General features: G+C 43.3%; 1 protein-coding gene and 1 pseudogene across 1 annotated transcript; one reads left to right on the top strand and one right to left on the bottom strand.

Moving 5' to 3' along the window:
• Positions 1-2,215: 2,215 nt before the first annotated feature.
• On the bottom strand, positions 2,216-6,540 carry LOC104773882 (annotated as a pseudogene).
• A 1,708-nt stretch (positions 6,541-8,248) lies between these two features.
• On the top strand, positions 8,249-9,847 carry LOC109131604 (the record flags this gene model as incomplete). Its single annotated transcript, XM_019242771.1, has 1 exon — positions 8,249-9,847. A coding segment is annotated over exon 1 (1,599 nt), but the record flags the coding sequence as incomplete, so codon positions are not given.
• Between the last annotated feature and the right edge of the window lie 4,206 nt (positions 9,848-14,053).

Raw genomic sequence — 14,053 nt, forward strand, 5'->3', positions numbered from 1 at the left:
GAGGTCGATTTCGCCGAGCTCTCCTGCTTCATGCTTTCGTGCGAGGAGGAGTCCCACAGTTCTGCACTCTTCAGTTGAGTGACCTCGTATTTTGTGGTACTTACAGAACTTCTTGGGGACAAAGTTCGGGTTCTTGGTCCTCGGCGCAGAATCAACCGCGAAAGCATGTAGACTAGACTCGAATGGTTCCTTTCGGAAAGTCTTTTTGGAAGGATTGAACGGTGCCTTTGCCGACTTATGGATCTCGGCCATAGCGGCTCGCTCTTCTTCGGCTCAGGCAAAATTAATTGACTTGTGGAGCGCGTCATCGAGCGACGGTGGTTGACGGACGGTGAGCTCTTCCCGAAATTTCAAAGTATACCATAGGCCATGCCGAAGGGCCGCTAGGGACCTCGTCATTCAAGTTGGCTATCCTGGCCTTGGTTGACTTGAAGCAAGTGATGTACTCGCGGAGCGAGTCATCCTTTCCTTGGACTAGAAGCCAAAGTTCTGATTCGGTCACCTTAGCTTGGAAGAAGACCGAATATTGTTTCGAGAATGCTGATGCGAGCTGGTCGAAGCTGTCAATGGAATTAGATTCCAAAGAAGCAAACCACTCTAATGCCGGTCCTACTAGATTCTCGGCGAAATAGCGGCAGTAACCGGCCTCACACTCATCATCGGTGAGGTAAGCTTTGGTTATTGCAAGTCTGAAAGCTCGGAGGTGTGCTCCGGGATCCGACGCACCTGCGTATTCGGGCAGACGAAGCTTACCCATGTCACGAAGGCGAACTTTCGCTATTCGGTCAATGAATGGGGTGCGCCTTGTTTCGGCGATGACACGATCGATGTCCATGGCTGCGCTTGTGGCTAAATGCACTTTGGAGCGGATTTGAGCCATCTTGGCGCTTGCTTTATTTATGTATTCGGTGAGGAACTGAGCGCTGATTGCGTCGCTCCTTGGAGGTCCGGGGAGACCAAGACCGCCGATCGACGTCACCCGTGGTGCCCTGCCCCCGAATTCTTCGGTCAAAGCCGGATTCAATCTTGTTGAGGAGTTCTCGGGAGCACCTGGGGTGCCGATGACGTGTTCGGCTGATCCGACATATCCGGTTGAGGGATGCTCATCAGGTCGTGAGCTCGCGTTACCGTTTAGGGCTGACGAGCTCGGAGCTCCGCTATTCTCCTAGGGCGCGAACACGGGCAACTTTCTGATCCCGGGTGGGGTGACGTGGACCGCCTCAAAATCGAGATGTGTCCGAGGAAGCGCTCTTTCCGTGGGATCGGTTAAAACTATCCCCGAAGGGTAAGCGGTGCCCCGACTGAGGTCGAGATTTGCACGAGACGCGAGTTCTTGCTCGTGTTGTTCAATCCTAATCATGAGGGCCCGATTTGTCGCATCTTGGCTTTGAGTCTTGTCACTCAAGACGGCGAGCATTCCTTGAATCTCGGAAAGATCGTTCCCGCGGGGAATCTCAGAGGAGGATAACGGCGCTTGGCGCTGTCCGGACTGGTTCATTCCGTTATTCTCTGAACGAGTCCACACCCAGGACTGATTTATGTTTCCCGTTGGGATCGCGGGGATCGTGGGACTTATCCCGACGGAGACCCCTGGGTTCGTGCTACCGAGATCCTGAGCCAAAACGGATCCGTGATGTGTGAGATCTGAGCCGCATGAGATGTTCTCGTTCGGTGTGTGATCGTCATTGAGTGAAGAGCCTGTCCTGGGTCTGACTGGATTTGAGACCCCGTGGTCGGACAGGGCTGGAACATGCGCACCCTGAGAAGGAGCACAGTTGGGGATTGACCCGTGGTTTGCCGCTGGTGAAGCGATTTCTGGCATGATCGTACTAGCTGTGGATGGATCCATTTCGCCTTGATTTCTTCAAAGTAGTCGATTTTTGAGGATAGAAAGACCTAAGTCCCTACAGGCGGCGCCAAATTGTTGATATCAGAAACAACAACTAGAAGTTTGATTTAAAGAAATAAGATCTGGCAGACTTTCCGTACAAATCAACAAGAACTAAGAAGAACTAGCGAACTCGATTTTATCTATTGATTTTCTGTGTTTAATCGTGAATAATTGCATATCTCGAACACTTCACAAAAGCTAAATATTTAAACTGAAATCCTCAACGAGACTCAGTGGCGTACCCAGAAATTTTTTTTACCCAGGTCAAAACATAGTAAAAAAAATTCTTTCATATTAAAAAATAAAACATCCAACAAAAACATCCTACAAAAGCATTCTACGATCTTTCATGTCATGAAATCTTTTTATCACAGTCTCGTTTGTAATAGTATTGAATACATCTTTCTCAATAAAACAAACTAAGCAATCATTCAAAAATTGATCCCCAATCCGATTACGTCGATGCGTCTTTATTATTTTCATGGCTGAAAAACATCTCTCAACAGTTGCAGTAGCAACCGGCAAAATCAAAACCAACTTCAAAAGCCTGTAAACCAAAGGATATGACATATGTTTTCGTGTTTCCACCAACAATCGAGCAAGGTCCCCTAGATTCTTCAAATTAGAAAATCTGTCATCATTTCGTACATTATCAATGTAGATAGATAATTCTTGCTCAAGAGATATGAACTCCCCTGAACTAAAGTCATCTGGATAGAACTTAGATAACCTCAATAACTTTGAGTGATCAAACTCAGAAAATGCATCAATGGGAGATAGAGAAGCAACACAAATAAGCAATTCAGTGTTCACCTCATTAAAGCGGTCGTTAAATTCTTGAAGCTGTATATCCAAGACAGCATATAAGCAGTTGACCTTGTAATGATGCATATTGGATACTCCTGTTTTTTTTCTTCGTCTCTTTGAGTCAACAAAATCTGCCTCCATCTCAACCGTTTCGAGCTCATGTTTCTCACAAAATGCAGAAACTTTCATCATGAGAGAATTCCACCCATCATCCCTAAACAATTGAAGTTGCCTCTTAGTTGATCCTACCAATGACATAGCATTTAAAATATCTTGATCTTGTCTTTCTAGCGCCATCGATAAGTTCTCTGTCAGTCCTAATAGGTGTATCATCATTTGCAAATAAAACACAAAATCAAAGCTATGTAAATAGTTAAGGAGACCATGTGCTTGACGTCTTTTCAAGTCATCTACACCTTCATCCTCAATGTACTCAAGCACCTCGATGATAGAAGAAAATAACTCAATCAATCGCACTAGAGTTCTGTAGTGAGAATTCCAACGGGTATTTCCTGGTCTTTGAAGAGAGATCTCTTGATTCAACCCCGTTCCAATACTTCTTTCACCTTTATCAATTTCTTCTTGAATCTTTTTTCTATGACTCTCTCGGATCAGATCTTTTCTTTTGCATGAAGCTCCCACCACATTCAACAACAGAGAAATCATATCAAAAAATTCTCCAACATTAAAATGTTTTTTTGCAACTGCTATAACAACTAATTGAAGTTGATGAGCAAAACAGTGGACATAATATGCTGACGTGCTTTCCCTCATAATTAATGTTCTTAATCCATTGAATTCGCCTTTCATATTGCTAGCTCCATCATATCCTTGCCCTCTCACTTTTTTAATACTCAATCCATATTTAGCAAACAAATCATCAATAGCAGATTTCAAAGATGTTGCAGATGTCTCACTCACATGTGTAATACTCAAGAATCTCTCTTTGACTATCCCACTTTTATCAACAAATCTAAACACTACTGCCATTTGTTCTTTATCAGAAACATCAGCAGATTCATCCACCAACAAAGCAAAAACATCATGATCAATCTCCTCAATAATAGATTTGACTACTTCCTCTGCAAAACAATGAGCAATATCTTTCTGAATTTTAGGACACTTCATTCGATTATTCCCAGGAGCATTACTTAAAATAACCTTACTCACAACTTCATTCTGATCAGCAGTGTACTTTAAAAGTTCCACAAAATTTCCTCTGTTAGCAGATTTTTCAGACTCATCATGACCACAGAAATGTAATCCTTGTCGCAATAAGTATCTGGAAGCATCAACCGAAGCATTCAATCGAATACGATACTCATTTCTTGTAATATCATCTTGTTTATGCAAAGCATGTTTAATAGACTGATCTTGTTTCATCAAATTTTCACACTTCATAACTGCATTGTTGTGAAACTATCAACACCTCCCACATGCTCTGAAAAACTCTTAAAATTATTCCACCTACAGAATCCATCTGTGATAAATGCATCACTACTCACAGATTTACCAGCACTATCTGTGAACAAGTAACAATACAGGCAAAAAGCTTTTTCTTCTTTCACACTATACTCTAACCAGTTTTTGTACCGATCAAACCAAGCTGGGTTAAAACGCCTCGGTGTCTTTCCTACCAGAATTTGTTTAAAAGTATGTCCACGAGGTTGACAAGGTCCTCTAATCAAATATTTTCGAATTACCTCATCTCTTTGATTCGGATGATAATCAGCTATTCTTTTTCGATCTGCTGGATTCCAAGGTAAGTCAATATCATCTGATTCACTTCGAGGTGGAGATGGTTCTTTTCTTTCATAATATTTTTTCAAAGTGTTCATTGCTCTGAGCCTTTGACTGAAACCAAATTACGAATTAAAAATTGTCAACATTAAATAAATATATATGTATATGCCCAATGAATTATGATAGACACAACTTTTTTTTTCTCTACACAATTGATTAACACCAATTTAACCAAAGTCTACACATGATCAAACAACAAATTGGTGTACGTTATCATTATGAAATTGACAACTATTAATATTGAACAGCATATACGAGTTAAATAAAAGAAAAACTTAATTCATTAACTATGATCACAAAAAGTTGGATTATAAATTTATAAGTACAAATCGTTTACCTTTTATACAATCACAAATTTTATTGCAATTCTAAGACCTAACTTCTATATATTAATATATATTGAAATTTCAATACAATTTAATTAAATCATTGAAAAAACAGAATTTAGTTTTTATAAACTTACTTGATTAATCGATTGAAGAGGTGGACAACTGGACCTGCGGCTGCTCTGTTCTGTTCGTGAGTTGGGAAGAAGAGAATTACAAAACTGAAACACGAATGAGACAAGTTTCTTTTTGTTCTTTTTTTTTAAAATTCACTTTGGTTTGACAAATATTAATGATTAGGTTAAAATATTGAACTAATTTATTTCTAACTTAAAATAAAAAACTGTGTTTCATCGTGGGCTGGGCCTTCGATGTCATCATAAAAATTAGGGAGGTCAGATTGCTGAAATATTTTATATTACACTAGATTTAAATACACAAAATCTATGCTATTAAAGAAAATTTCAAAATTTGACAAGGTCAGCTGACCTCTCTTAGCACTACATAGGTTCGCCACAGACGAGACTCCTCCTGAATCTCCTCCTGCAATCTCGCCCGCGATCCTAACGGCGAAATCCCAACCGCATCTCTGGTTGACTCCGTCCTCCAGCTCGAGCTCTCTTCCTGGGCCTTCGTCGGGCCCACTTACCGGATTAAGGTTTGCTTCTTAGCGGGCTTGCCGATTGGGCCTCTAACTCGTGAAACCCAACACCAACAACTATGAACAACCAAGCAGCATAAAGGCTATACCAACTGATGTGAGCACGGGACCGGAACCTGACCGAGACGCACCGGACGCGACCGAGATGCTTGCACCGCGCACAGGACAACGGCCGGCCAACGTACCAAAAATCTCTCCGGGAGCCACGACAAGGTCTAAGAGCTCTTCTAAGTCCACCAGGCAGAGAATCAACCTATTTGTCCAAGCGTTTGTCCAAAACCGCGATCCTACCAAAGAAGTTCGAGAAGAGACCATTCGCTCGGCCTTCATCCTTACCTAAGGATGAAGGAAACCAAGTCGTTAGAGCAAGGAATCATACTCTTTTTCCTCACTCCGGGTTTGTCCCACAAGGTTTACCGTAGGAGGTTTTCACGAGGCGAGGAGCTTTAGCGCAAACGTTTGAAGCCAAAGACGTTTCCCACGCCAAGGCCGAAGACGTGTCTTTTACTTTTACTTATGCTTTGCATTTTGAACAAACTCTAGAACTATCTCTTTTGTAACGTTAAGTAGAGTGACGTGTGTGGTTGTGTTTGAATCACTTAGGAGAGCGACTTGTTCTATTTCAAAGATAATACGTCAAGGGCAACGTGTGCGGACCTTTGCGAGTCCGCGTGTCCCTAGTCTCTTCTAAACCTAGCTCTATTTAAACCCTCTCTTATTTTCTTGTAGCCTCAGACTTGAATGAAATGAAAACATTTCCAAAGAGAGATTCTTTGACTCTTGTCTCACTCCTATCCTTGGAATCAATCCGGGATTGATCTACCGAGAGAACCCTAGCCGACCTCGAACCAGGTTTGCCGTTGCTAGTCTGACCGTATCATGGGTGATGAGATCATGGACGGCTCAACCGAACCACACGGACCTGAGGAGCAGCTTGAACCAGAGGAAGCACCGAAGGAGCAGCTTGAACCAGCGGAAGCAGCGGAGGAAGCATTAACCGTTCCAGCGGGTCCTATAACACGGTCACGGTCGAAGAGGTTCAACCAAGCCATCACTGGACTACTCAAGGAGCTGGACAAGAACCAAGAAGACATGGGTCAAACCACTATGACTTTGCTCACAGCTCAAGGTGCTCGGTAAAGGGTAAAGTGTTACTTTGGTGCTCTTTTTCCCTTGGTCAAGTTTTGTCCCATTGGGTTTTCTTGACAAGGTTTTTAATGAGGCCTAAGTAACATTTTCAAGCCCCTTTGCCAGCCCAATTCGTGGTCCAAGGTTCCCCACAAAGGCCTTGGCCCATTTTCTATCTCTTTCTCATTCAAACTTTGCATTTATTGCTTTGTAATTTCCAAGACTTTGTGCATGAGCTTGCATGAGTGTGGACTCTTGCATGAGCTCCACCTCTTCTCTTCTAGATCCTTCTCCTTCGTTCCCCTTCTCCTATTTAAAGACCTTGTATCTCTCATTTGTTTCTCATCAAACATTTTAATCAAAAACCTTTCTTTTACTTGTTTGATCTGAGAAGTGTGTAATATCTTCTCAACTTGTCTTCTTCTTAGTGTGTCATATCTAAGTTGAATTCGAGCCTGAAGTCTAAGAGATTTTCATCTCTCTTGGAAGTTCACTTCAATCCCCTTTTCTATCCGCTGCATCATTTCACCATTCCATCTCTTTCAATCCGCTGCATAATCAACCCCCTTCACCTTTCATTTGTCCGATCTATTGCATCTTCGGTCTCTTGATCTTCATCAGTCCGATCCATCTCCTTCAAAGCCTTGCGAGTGTGTTCTTGGGAGCAGATTCCTCACCAGGAGTCTATCATGTGGTATCAGAGCAACCACTCTGCAATCAGGTTTTGAATTCCAATCGTCACTTTCTTTTATTTTCAGATCTGTCGTTCATCTTGCGAGAATTTTATTAAATGTTTTACTCGTTCAAAAATTATAAACTCAACTGTTTTAGAACCAGGAACGAGTCTAGTATTTTTGAAAATTGATTTGAGAATTTTTGGATTCGTTTTCATAATTTTCCCAGATCTGTTTTCATTTACGTGTTTTTAGAACTATTTACTGGTGGATCTTTGTTTTTCTTTTCAGGTACCATGGTGACATCAGAAGAGGAAGAGTCATCTACATCTAGTCTTGAAAGGAAGATCCTTAAGTCAGTCACCGCAGCTATGACAACCATGCTTGATGCTAGACTTGGCGCTCTACACTTGAATCAACCAAACCCGGAAGCAAATCAGCGTCAAAGGCAGAACCAGGAGGAACCAAGGCAAGACGACGAAACCAGGCGGTACTATAGCCACGGTTCTTCACACAGCAGTCAGCGGAGGCGTCGACGTGAACGTCCAGTACCAAGAGATCCGTTAGGAGGTCTTAAGTGCAAGATCCCAGCCTTTCACGGAACCAGCAACCCGGATACCTACTTGGAGTGGGAACAGAAAATCGAGTTAGTGTTTGTTTGTCAAGAGGTCACCGAGGTCAACAAAGTTAAACTTGCCGCAACCGAGTTCTACGACTATGCTCTAAGTTGGTGGGATCAGCTTGTTACCAGCCGCAGACGTACCGGAGACATGCCGATCGATACATGGAACCAGCTGAAAACCGTCATGCGAAGGAGATTTGTGCCGAGTTATTATCACCGCGATCTTCATCAACGTTTGAGGAACTTAGATCAAGGAAGCAAGACTGTCGAAGAGTACTTCAAGGAAATGGAACCCTATTGCTAAGAGCTGATGTTCATGAAGATGGAGAAACTATGATGTCGCGATTCATGGGAGGTCTCAACCGCGAAATCCAAGACCGTCTAGAAACCCAGCACTATGTGGAAATTGAGGAGATGCTTCACAAAGCAGTCATGTTCGAACAGCAAATCAAGAGGAAGAACTCTCGATCCAGCTACAGCACCGCTAAGACCAGCTACAGCTCAGGTAAGTCAAGTTATCAAAAGGAGGACAAGCCCGGCTACCGGAAGGACTACAAGCCATTCGTCAAGCCAAAGCCATTTGAGTCAGACCCGAAAGGTAAGGGTAAGGAAGTGATCACGAGGACAAGGGATATTCGTTGCTTTAAGTGTCAAGGACTTGGGCATTACGCAAGCGAATGTGTCAACAAAAGGATCATGGTTCTTAAAGATAATGGCGAGGTAGAGTCTGAAGAAGAGCGTTCGGAAAACGACTCTGTGGAAGAGGGTTTGGAAGCCCCAGCTAAAGGAGAGCTGCTTGTTGCTAGGAGATCGTTGAGTGTTCTAACCAAATCAGAGGAGCAAGCGCAAAGGGAAAACTTGTTCCACACGCGATGTATTGTCAAAGACAAGGTATGTAGCTTGATTATTGATGGTGGAAGTTGTACTAACGTTGCAAGCAGGACTATGGTGGAAAAGCTTGGCTTAGAAGTGCTCAAACATCCAAAACCATATGCGCTTCAATGGCTCAACGAAAAAGGTGAGATGTCCGTTAAGGAGCAAGTCAAGGTACCGCTTTCTATTGGTAAGTATCAGGACGAAATCATGTGTGACATACTTCCGATGGACGCTAGCCACATTCTTCTTGGACGTCCATGGCAATCAGACCGACAAGTTCACCATGATGGCTTCACCAACCGACACACCTTTGAACACAATGGCCGCAAGACGACTCTCATTCCCATGACGCCGCATGAGGTCTATCTAGATCAGCTTAGCATGAAACAACGAACCGCCAAACAAACTGAACCAACCGATAACAAGGGTAAGAGCAAGGTAAGTCATAATAGTTTGCTATTTGTTTATAAAGAAACTCTTGCTTGTTCTACTAACCCCGAACCGGTGCTACCGAGTAAAGTTGAGTTGGTTTTGCAAGAATATAATGATGTGTTTCCGGAGGATAATCCCATTGGTCTGCCACCAATCCGAGGGATCGAGCATCAAATCGACTTTGTGCCGGGAGCCGCTTTACCAAACCGACCAGCTTACCGCACCAACCCAACCGAAACCAAGGAGCTTGAAAGACAAGTGAACGAGCTGATGGACAAAGGACATATTCGAGAAAGCATGAGTCCATGTGCCGTTCCAGTGTTGCTAGTACCTAAGAAAGATGGGAGTTGGCGAATGTGCGTGGACTGCCGAGCCATCAACAACATAACGGTTAAGTATCGCCATCCTATCCCTAGATTAGATGATATGCTTGATGAATTGCATGGTTCTAGCATCTTTTCTAAGATTGATCTTAAAAGTGGATATCATCAAATCCGTATGAAAGAAGGTGATGAGTGGAAAACAACTTTTAAGACAAAACAAGGGTTATATGAATGGTTAGTCATGCCGTTTGGTTTAACTAATGTNAAGGCAATCAGAGATTGGCCGAGTCCTACCAATGTGAGCGAGGTGAGGAGTTTTCATGGCCTAGCAGGGTTCTACCGACGGTTTGTCAAGGACTTCAGCACTATTGCCGCACCGCTTACGGAAGTCATCAAAAAGGACGTTGCTTTCAAATGGGAAGCTGCACAGGAAAATGCCTTCCAGGCCTTGAAAGAGAAGCTTACTAATTCCCCTGTTTTAATTCTTCCAAATTTTATGAAAACTTTTGAGATTGAGTGTGATGCCTCAGGGATAGGTATTGGAGCTGTTTTGATGCAGGATCATAAGCCCATAGCTTTCTTCAGTGAGAAACTTGGAGGAGCTACACTCAATTATCCGACCTATGACAAAGAGCTTTATGCTTTGGTCCGAGCCCTACAAACGTGGCAACACTATCTCTGGCCGAAGGAGTTTGTCATTCATACTGACCACGAGTCTCTTAAGCACCTCAAGGGACAACAAAAGCTCAACAAACGTCATGCGCGGTGGGTCGAATTCATAGAAACTTTTCCATATGTGATTAAGTACAAAAAAGGTAAGGATAATGTCGTTGCCGACGCATTATCTCGGAGGTATGTTTTGCTTACTTCTTTGGATGCAAGATTGCTAGGTTTTGAGCAAATAAAAGACTTGTATGCTGATGATTCAGATTTTAGCAAAATATTTCAATCTTGTGAGAAGTTTGCTTTTGGAAAGTATTATCGGCATGAGGGTTACTTGTTCTTTGAAAATAAACTTTGTGTGCCTCACTCTTCTTTGAGAGAATTATTTTTAAGGGAAGCACATGGAGGTGGTCTAATGGGTCACTTTGGAGTTGCTAAGACTTATAAGGTGATGCAAGAACATTTCCACTGGCCGCACATGAAACGAGATGTTGAACGACTTTGCGAACGGTGTGCGACTTGTAAGCAAGCTAAGGCTAAGGTTCAATCCCACGGTTTGTATACCCCTTTACCTATTCCTTTGCATCCTTGGACTGATATATCTATGGATTTTGTGGTTGGATTGCCTAGGACTAGGGCAGGTAAGGATTCTATTTTTGTGGTGGTTGATCGCTTTTCTAAAATGGCGCATTTTATTCCTTGTCATAAAACTGATGATGCATCTCATGTTGCTAGCTTGTTCTTTAGGGAAGTTGTTCGTTTGCATGGCATACCTAAGACCATAGTTTCTGACCGTGATACTAAGTTCCTTAGTTATTTTTGGAAAACTTTGTGGTCTAAGCTAGGAACTAGATTGCTTTTCTCTACTACATGTCATCCGCAAACAGATGGTCAAACTGAAGTTGTCAATAGAACCTTGTCTACATTGTTGCGTGTGCTTATCAAAAAGAACCTTAAGACTTGGGAGGATTGCTTGCCGCATGTAGAATTTGCTTATAATCATTCTATGCATTCTGCGACTAAGTTTTCTCCATTTGAAATTGTTTATGGGTTCAACCCCACTTCTCCTTTGGATCTAATGCCTTTACCTTTGAGTGTGAGAACAAGTCTTGATGGCAAGAAAAAGGCCGAATTAGTTAAACAGGTTCACAAAAAGGCTAAGGAGAATTTGGAGGCCCGGACGAAGCTGTATGAGAAATATGCAAACAAAGGGCGTAGAGAGGTCATCTTCAATGAGGGTGATCAAGTGTGGGTTCATCTTCGGAAGGAGCGTTTCCCGGAGGAGCGAGCATCCAAGCTAATGCCGAGGATTGATGGACCATTCACAGTGCTCAAAAGAATCAACAACAATGCCTACCAACTCGACCTCCAAGGTAAGTACAAAGTTAGTGGCAGTTTCAACGTTTCTGATCTTCTTCCTTATTGTGCAGATAATTCGGATTTGAGGTCAAATCCTTTTCAAGTGGGAAAGGATGATGAGACCATGGACAGCTCCACTCAACCACACGAACATGAGGAGCAGCTTGAACCAGAGGAAGCACCGGAGGAGCAGCTTGTACCAGCAGAAGCAGCGGAGGATGCACTAATCGTTCCGGCGGGTCCTATAACAAGGTCACGGTCCAAGAGGTTCAACCAAGCTATCAGTGGACTACTCAAGGAGCTGGACAAGAACCAAGAAGACATGGCTCAAACCACTATGACGTTGCTCACAGCTCAAGGTGCTCGGTAAAGGGTAAAGTGTTACTTTGGTGCTCTTTTTCCCTTGGTCAAGTTTTGTCCCATTGGGTTTTCTTGACAAGGTTTTTAATGAGGCCTAAGTAACATTTTCAAGCCCCTTTGCCAGCCCAATTCGTGGTCCAAGGTTCCCCACAAAGGCCTTGGCCCATTTTCTATCTCTTTCTCATTCAAACTTTGCATTTATTGCTTTGTAATTTCCAAGACTTTGTGCATGAGCTTGCATGAGTGTGGACTCTTGCATGAGCTCCACCTCTTCTCTTCTAGATCCTTCTCCTTCGTCCCCCTTCTCCTATTTAAAGACCTTGTATCTCTCATTTGTTTCTCATCAAACATTTTAATCAAAAACCTTTCTTTTACTTGTTTGATCTGAGAAGTGTGTAATATCTTCTCAACTTGTTTTCTTCTTAGTGTGTAATATCTAAGTTGAACTCGAGCCTCAAGTCTAAGAGATTTTCATCTCTCTTGGAAGTTCACTTCAATCCCCCTTTCTATCCGCTGCATCATTTCATCATTCCATCTCTTTCAATCCGCTGCATAATCAACCCCCTTCACCTTCCATTTGTCCGATCTATTGCATCTTTGGTCTCTTGATCTTCATCAGTCTGATACATCTCCTTCAAAGCCTTGCAAGTGTGTTCTTGGGAAGCAGATTCCTCATTAGGAGTCTATCAATGGGGCTAGCCATTCCTCACTTGTCCTCTTCCGATCCATCATCGTCTTCATCTCCTCTAGCCGAGCCGTTCATCATTTCGCTAGCCGTACCGCAACTCCACTGTTCGTACCGTAGCCACTCGACCACGACGTGACCAAAAGTCGAACTCCCAATCCGCTCGTTTGTTTGCCGCCATCTTCCGTTTCCATCGTTTGTTTTCACCCTGAAATCGAACCACCGCGTCTTGTCAGAAAGAAGTTTCTCCTAGCTTGTTTGGCCCGAGAGTACTCGATTTCGTCCGTACCGCGAGACGTACGGCCCTTGCATCAGCTGGTATTAGAGCTCAACGTTCCTAACCAAAGGTTGTGTCTTTCTAACCCAGAAACTCATCTCCTTTTGTTTAAAGTTTGGATCTTGAGCATATTTAGTAGTCCCGTTTGCTTTATCTTGCTTCGCTTGTTTCGTTTAATCATTTGGTTTAATTTGGTGCATGCGTAGTGTTATTAGTCGTTTGTTTAGGTTGTCTTGTGGTCATCATGTTCGTAGCTTTGTTCATTCGTGTTCTTGTATAAACATTGATAGATCGATAAAGTTCGTGTTTTGCTTTCGCATTCTTGTTGTGGTCCAAAAGAACTTTTGTCATGACTCGCTTTTACTTTTGGTTTTGTTTAGTCTTAGGATTGCTTTTGCATCGCTGTCATCAATCATTGTGTAGCATAAGAAAAATATCTCTTTGTGGTCCAACGAAAGTAATATACTTACGAACATTCGTTCTTTGTTTTTGACGAGGTTTAAATTCAGCCAAACCGTGCATCGTGTCGAGCCATGTCACCGTTGACCGACCGTACGATCACTATGGCCGAACAACAACCGCCGGCGAATCCTCTACCACCACCAGAGATTGGTGTCACACTAGCGGCCTTATGCAACGGAATAGAGCGCTTGGCCGAGCGTATGACGCGCCTTGAATTCTTAAATCCCCCTAGAGAAGATCTTTTGCCCATGCGACGTCAACGTCAAGAGCCGGATCAAAGTAACCAGTCCGACGAGGACTTTGAACCACTTCCGAGGCGACACCAACGATGCGACGACCAATACGACGATGCCCCGAGGCCTAACAAACTTGGCCACAAGATGACGGCGCCAACATTTGCCTGTAGATCTGACCCGGAGGCCTACCTCGACTGGAAGAGCAGAATGGACCACCTCTACTCATGTCACAACTATCTGGAGATGCGTAATATCAACTACGCCATGGCCCAATTCATAGAATACGCTCTCACGTGGTGGGACCGCTTAGTGGCTGAGCAACGCCGCAATCATGACCGACCGATCGCCACTTCTGATAGACTCCTGGTGAGGAATCTGCTCCCAAGAACACACTTGCAAGGGGGTTGATTATGCAGCGGATCGAAGAAGATGAAATGGTGAAATGATGCAGCGGATGAAAAGGGGAAT

Source organism: Camelina sativa, unplaced genomic scaffold, assembly GCF_000633955.1.
Source record: "Camelina sativa cultivar DH55 unplaced genomic scaffold, Cs unpScaffold00715, whole genome shotgun sequence".
NCBI lineage: Eukaryota > Viridiplantae > Streptophyta > Magnoliopsida > Brassicales > Brassicaceae > Camelina > Camelina sativa.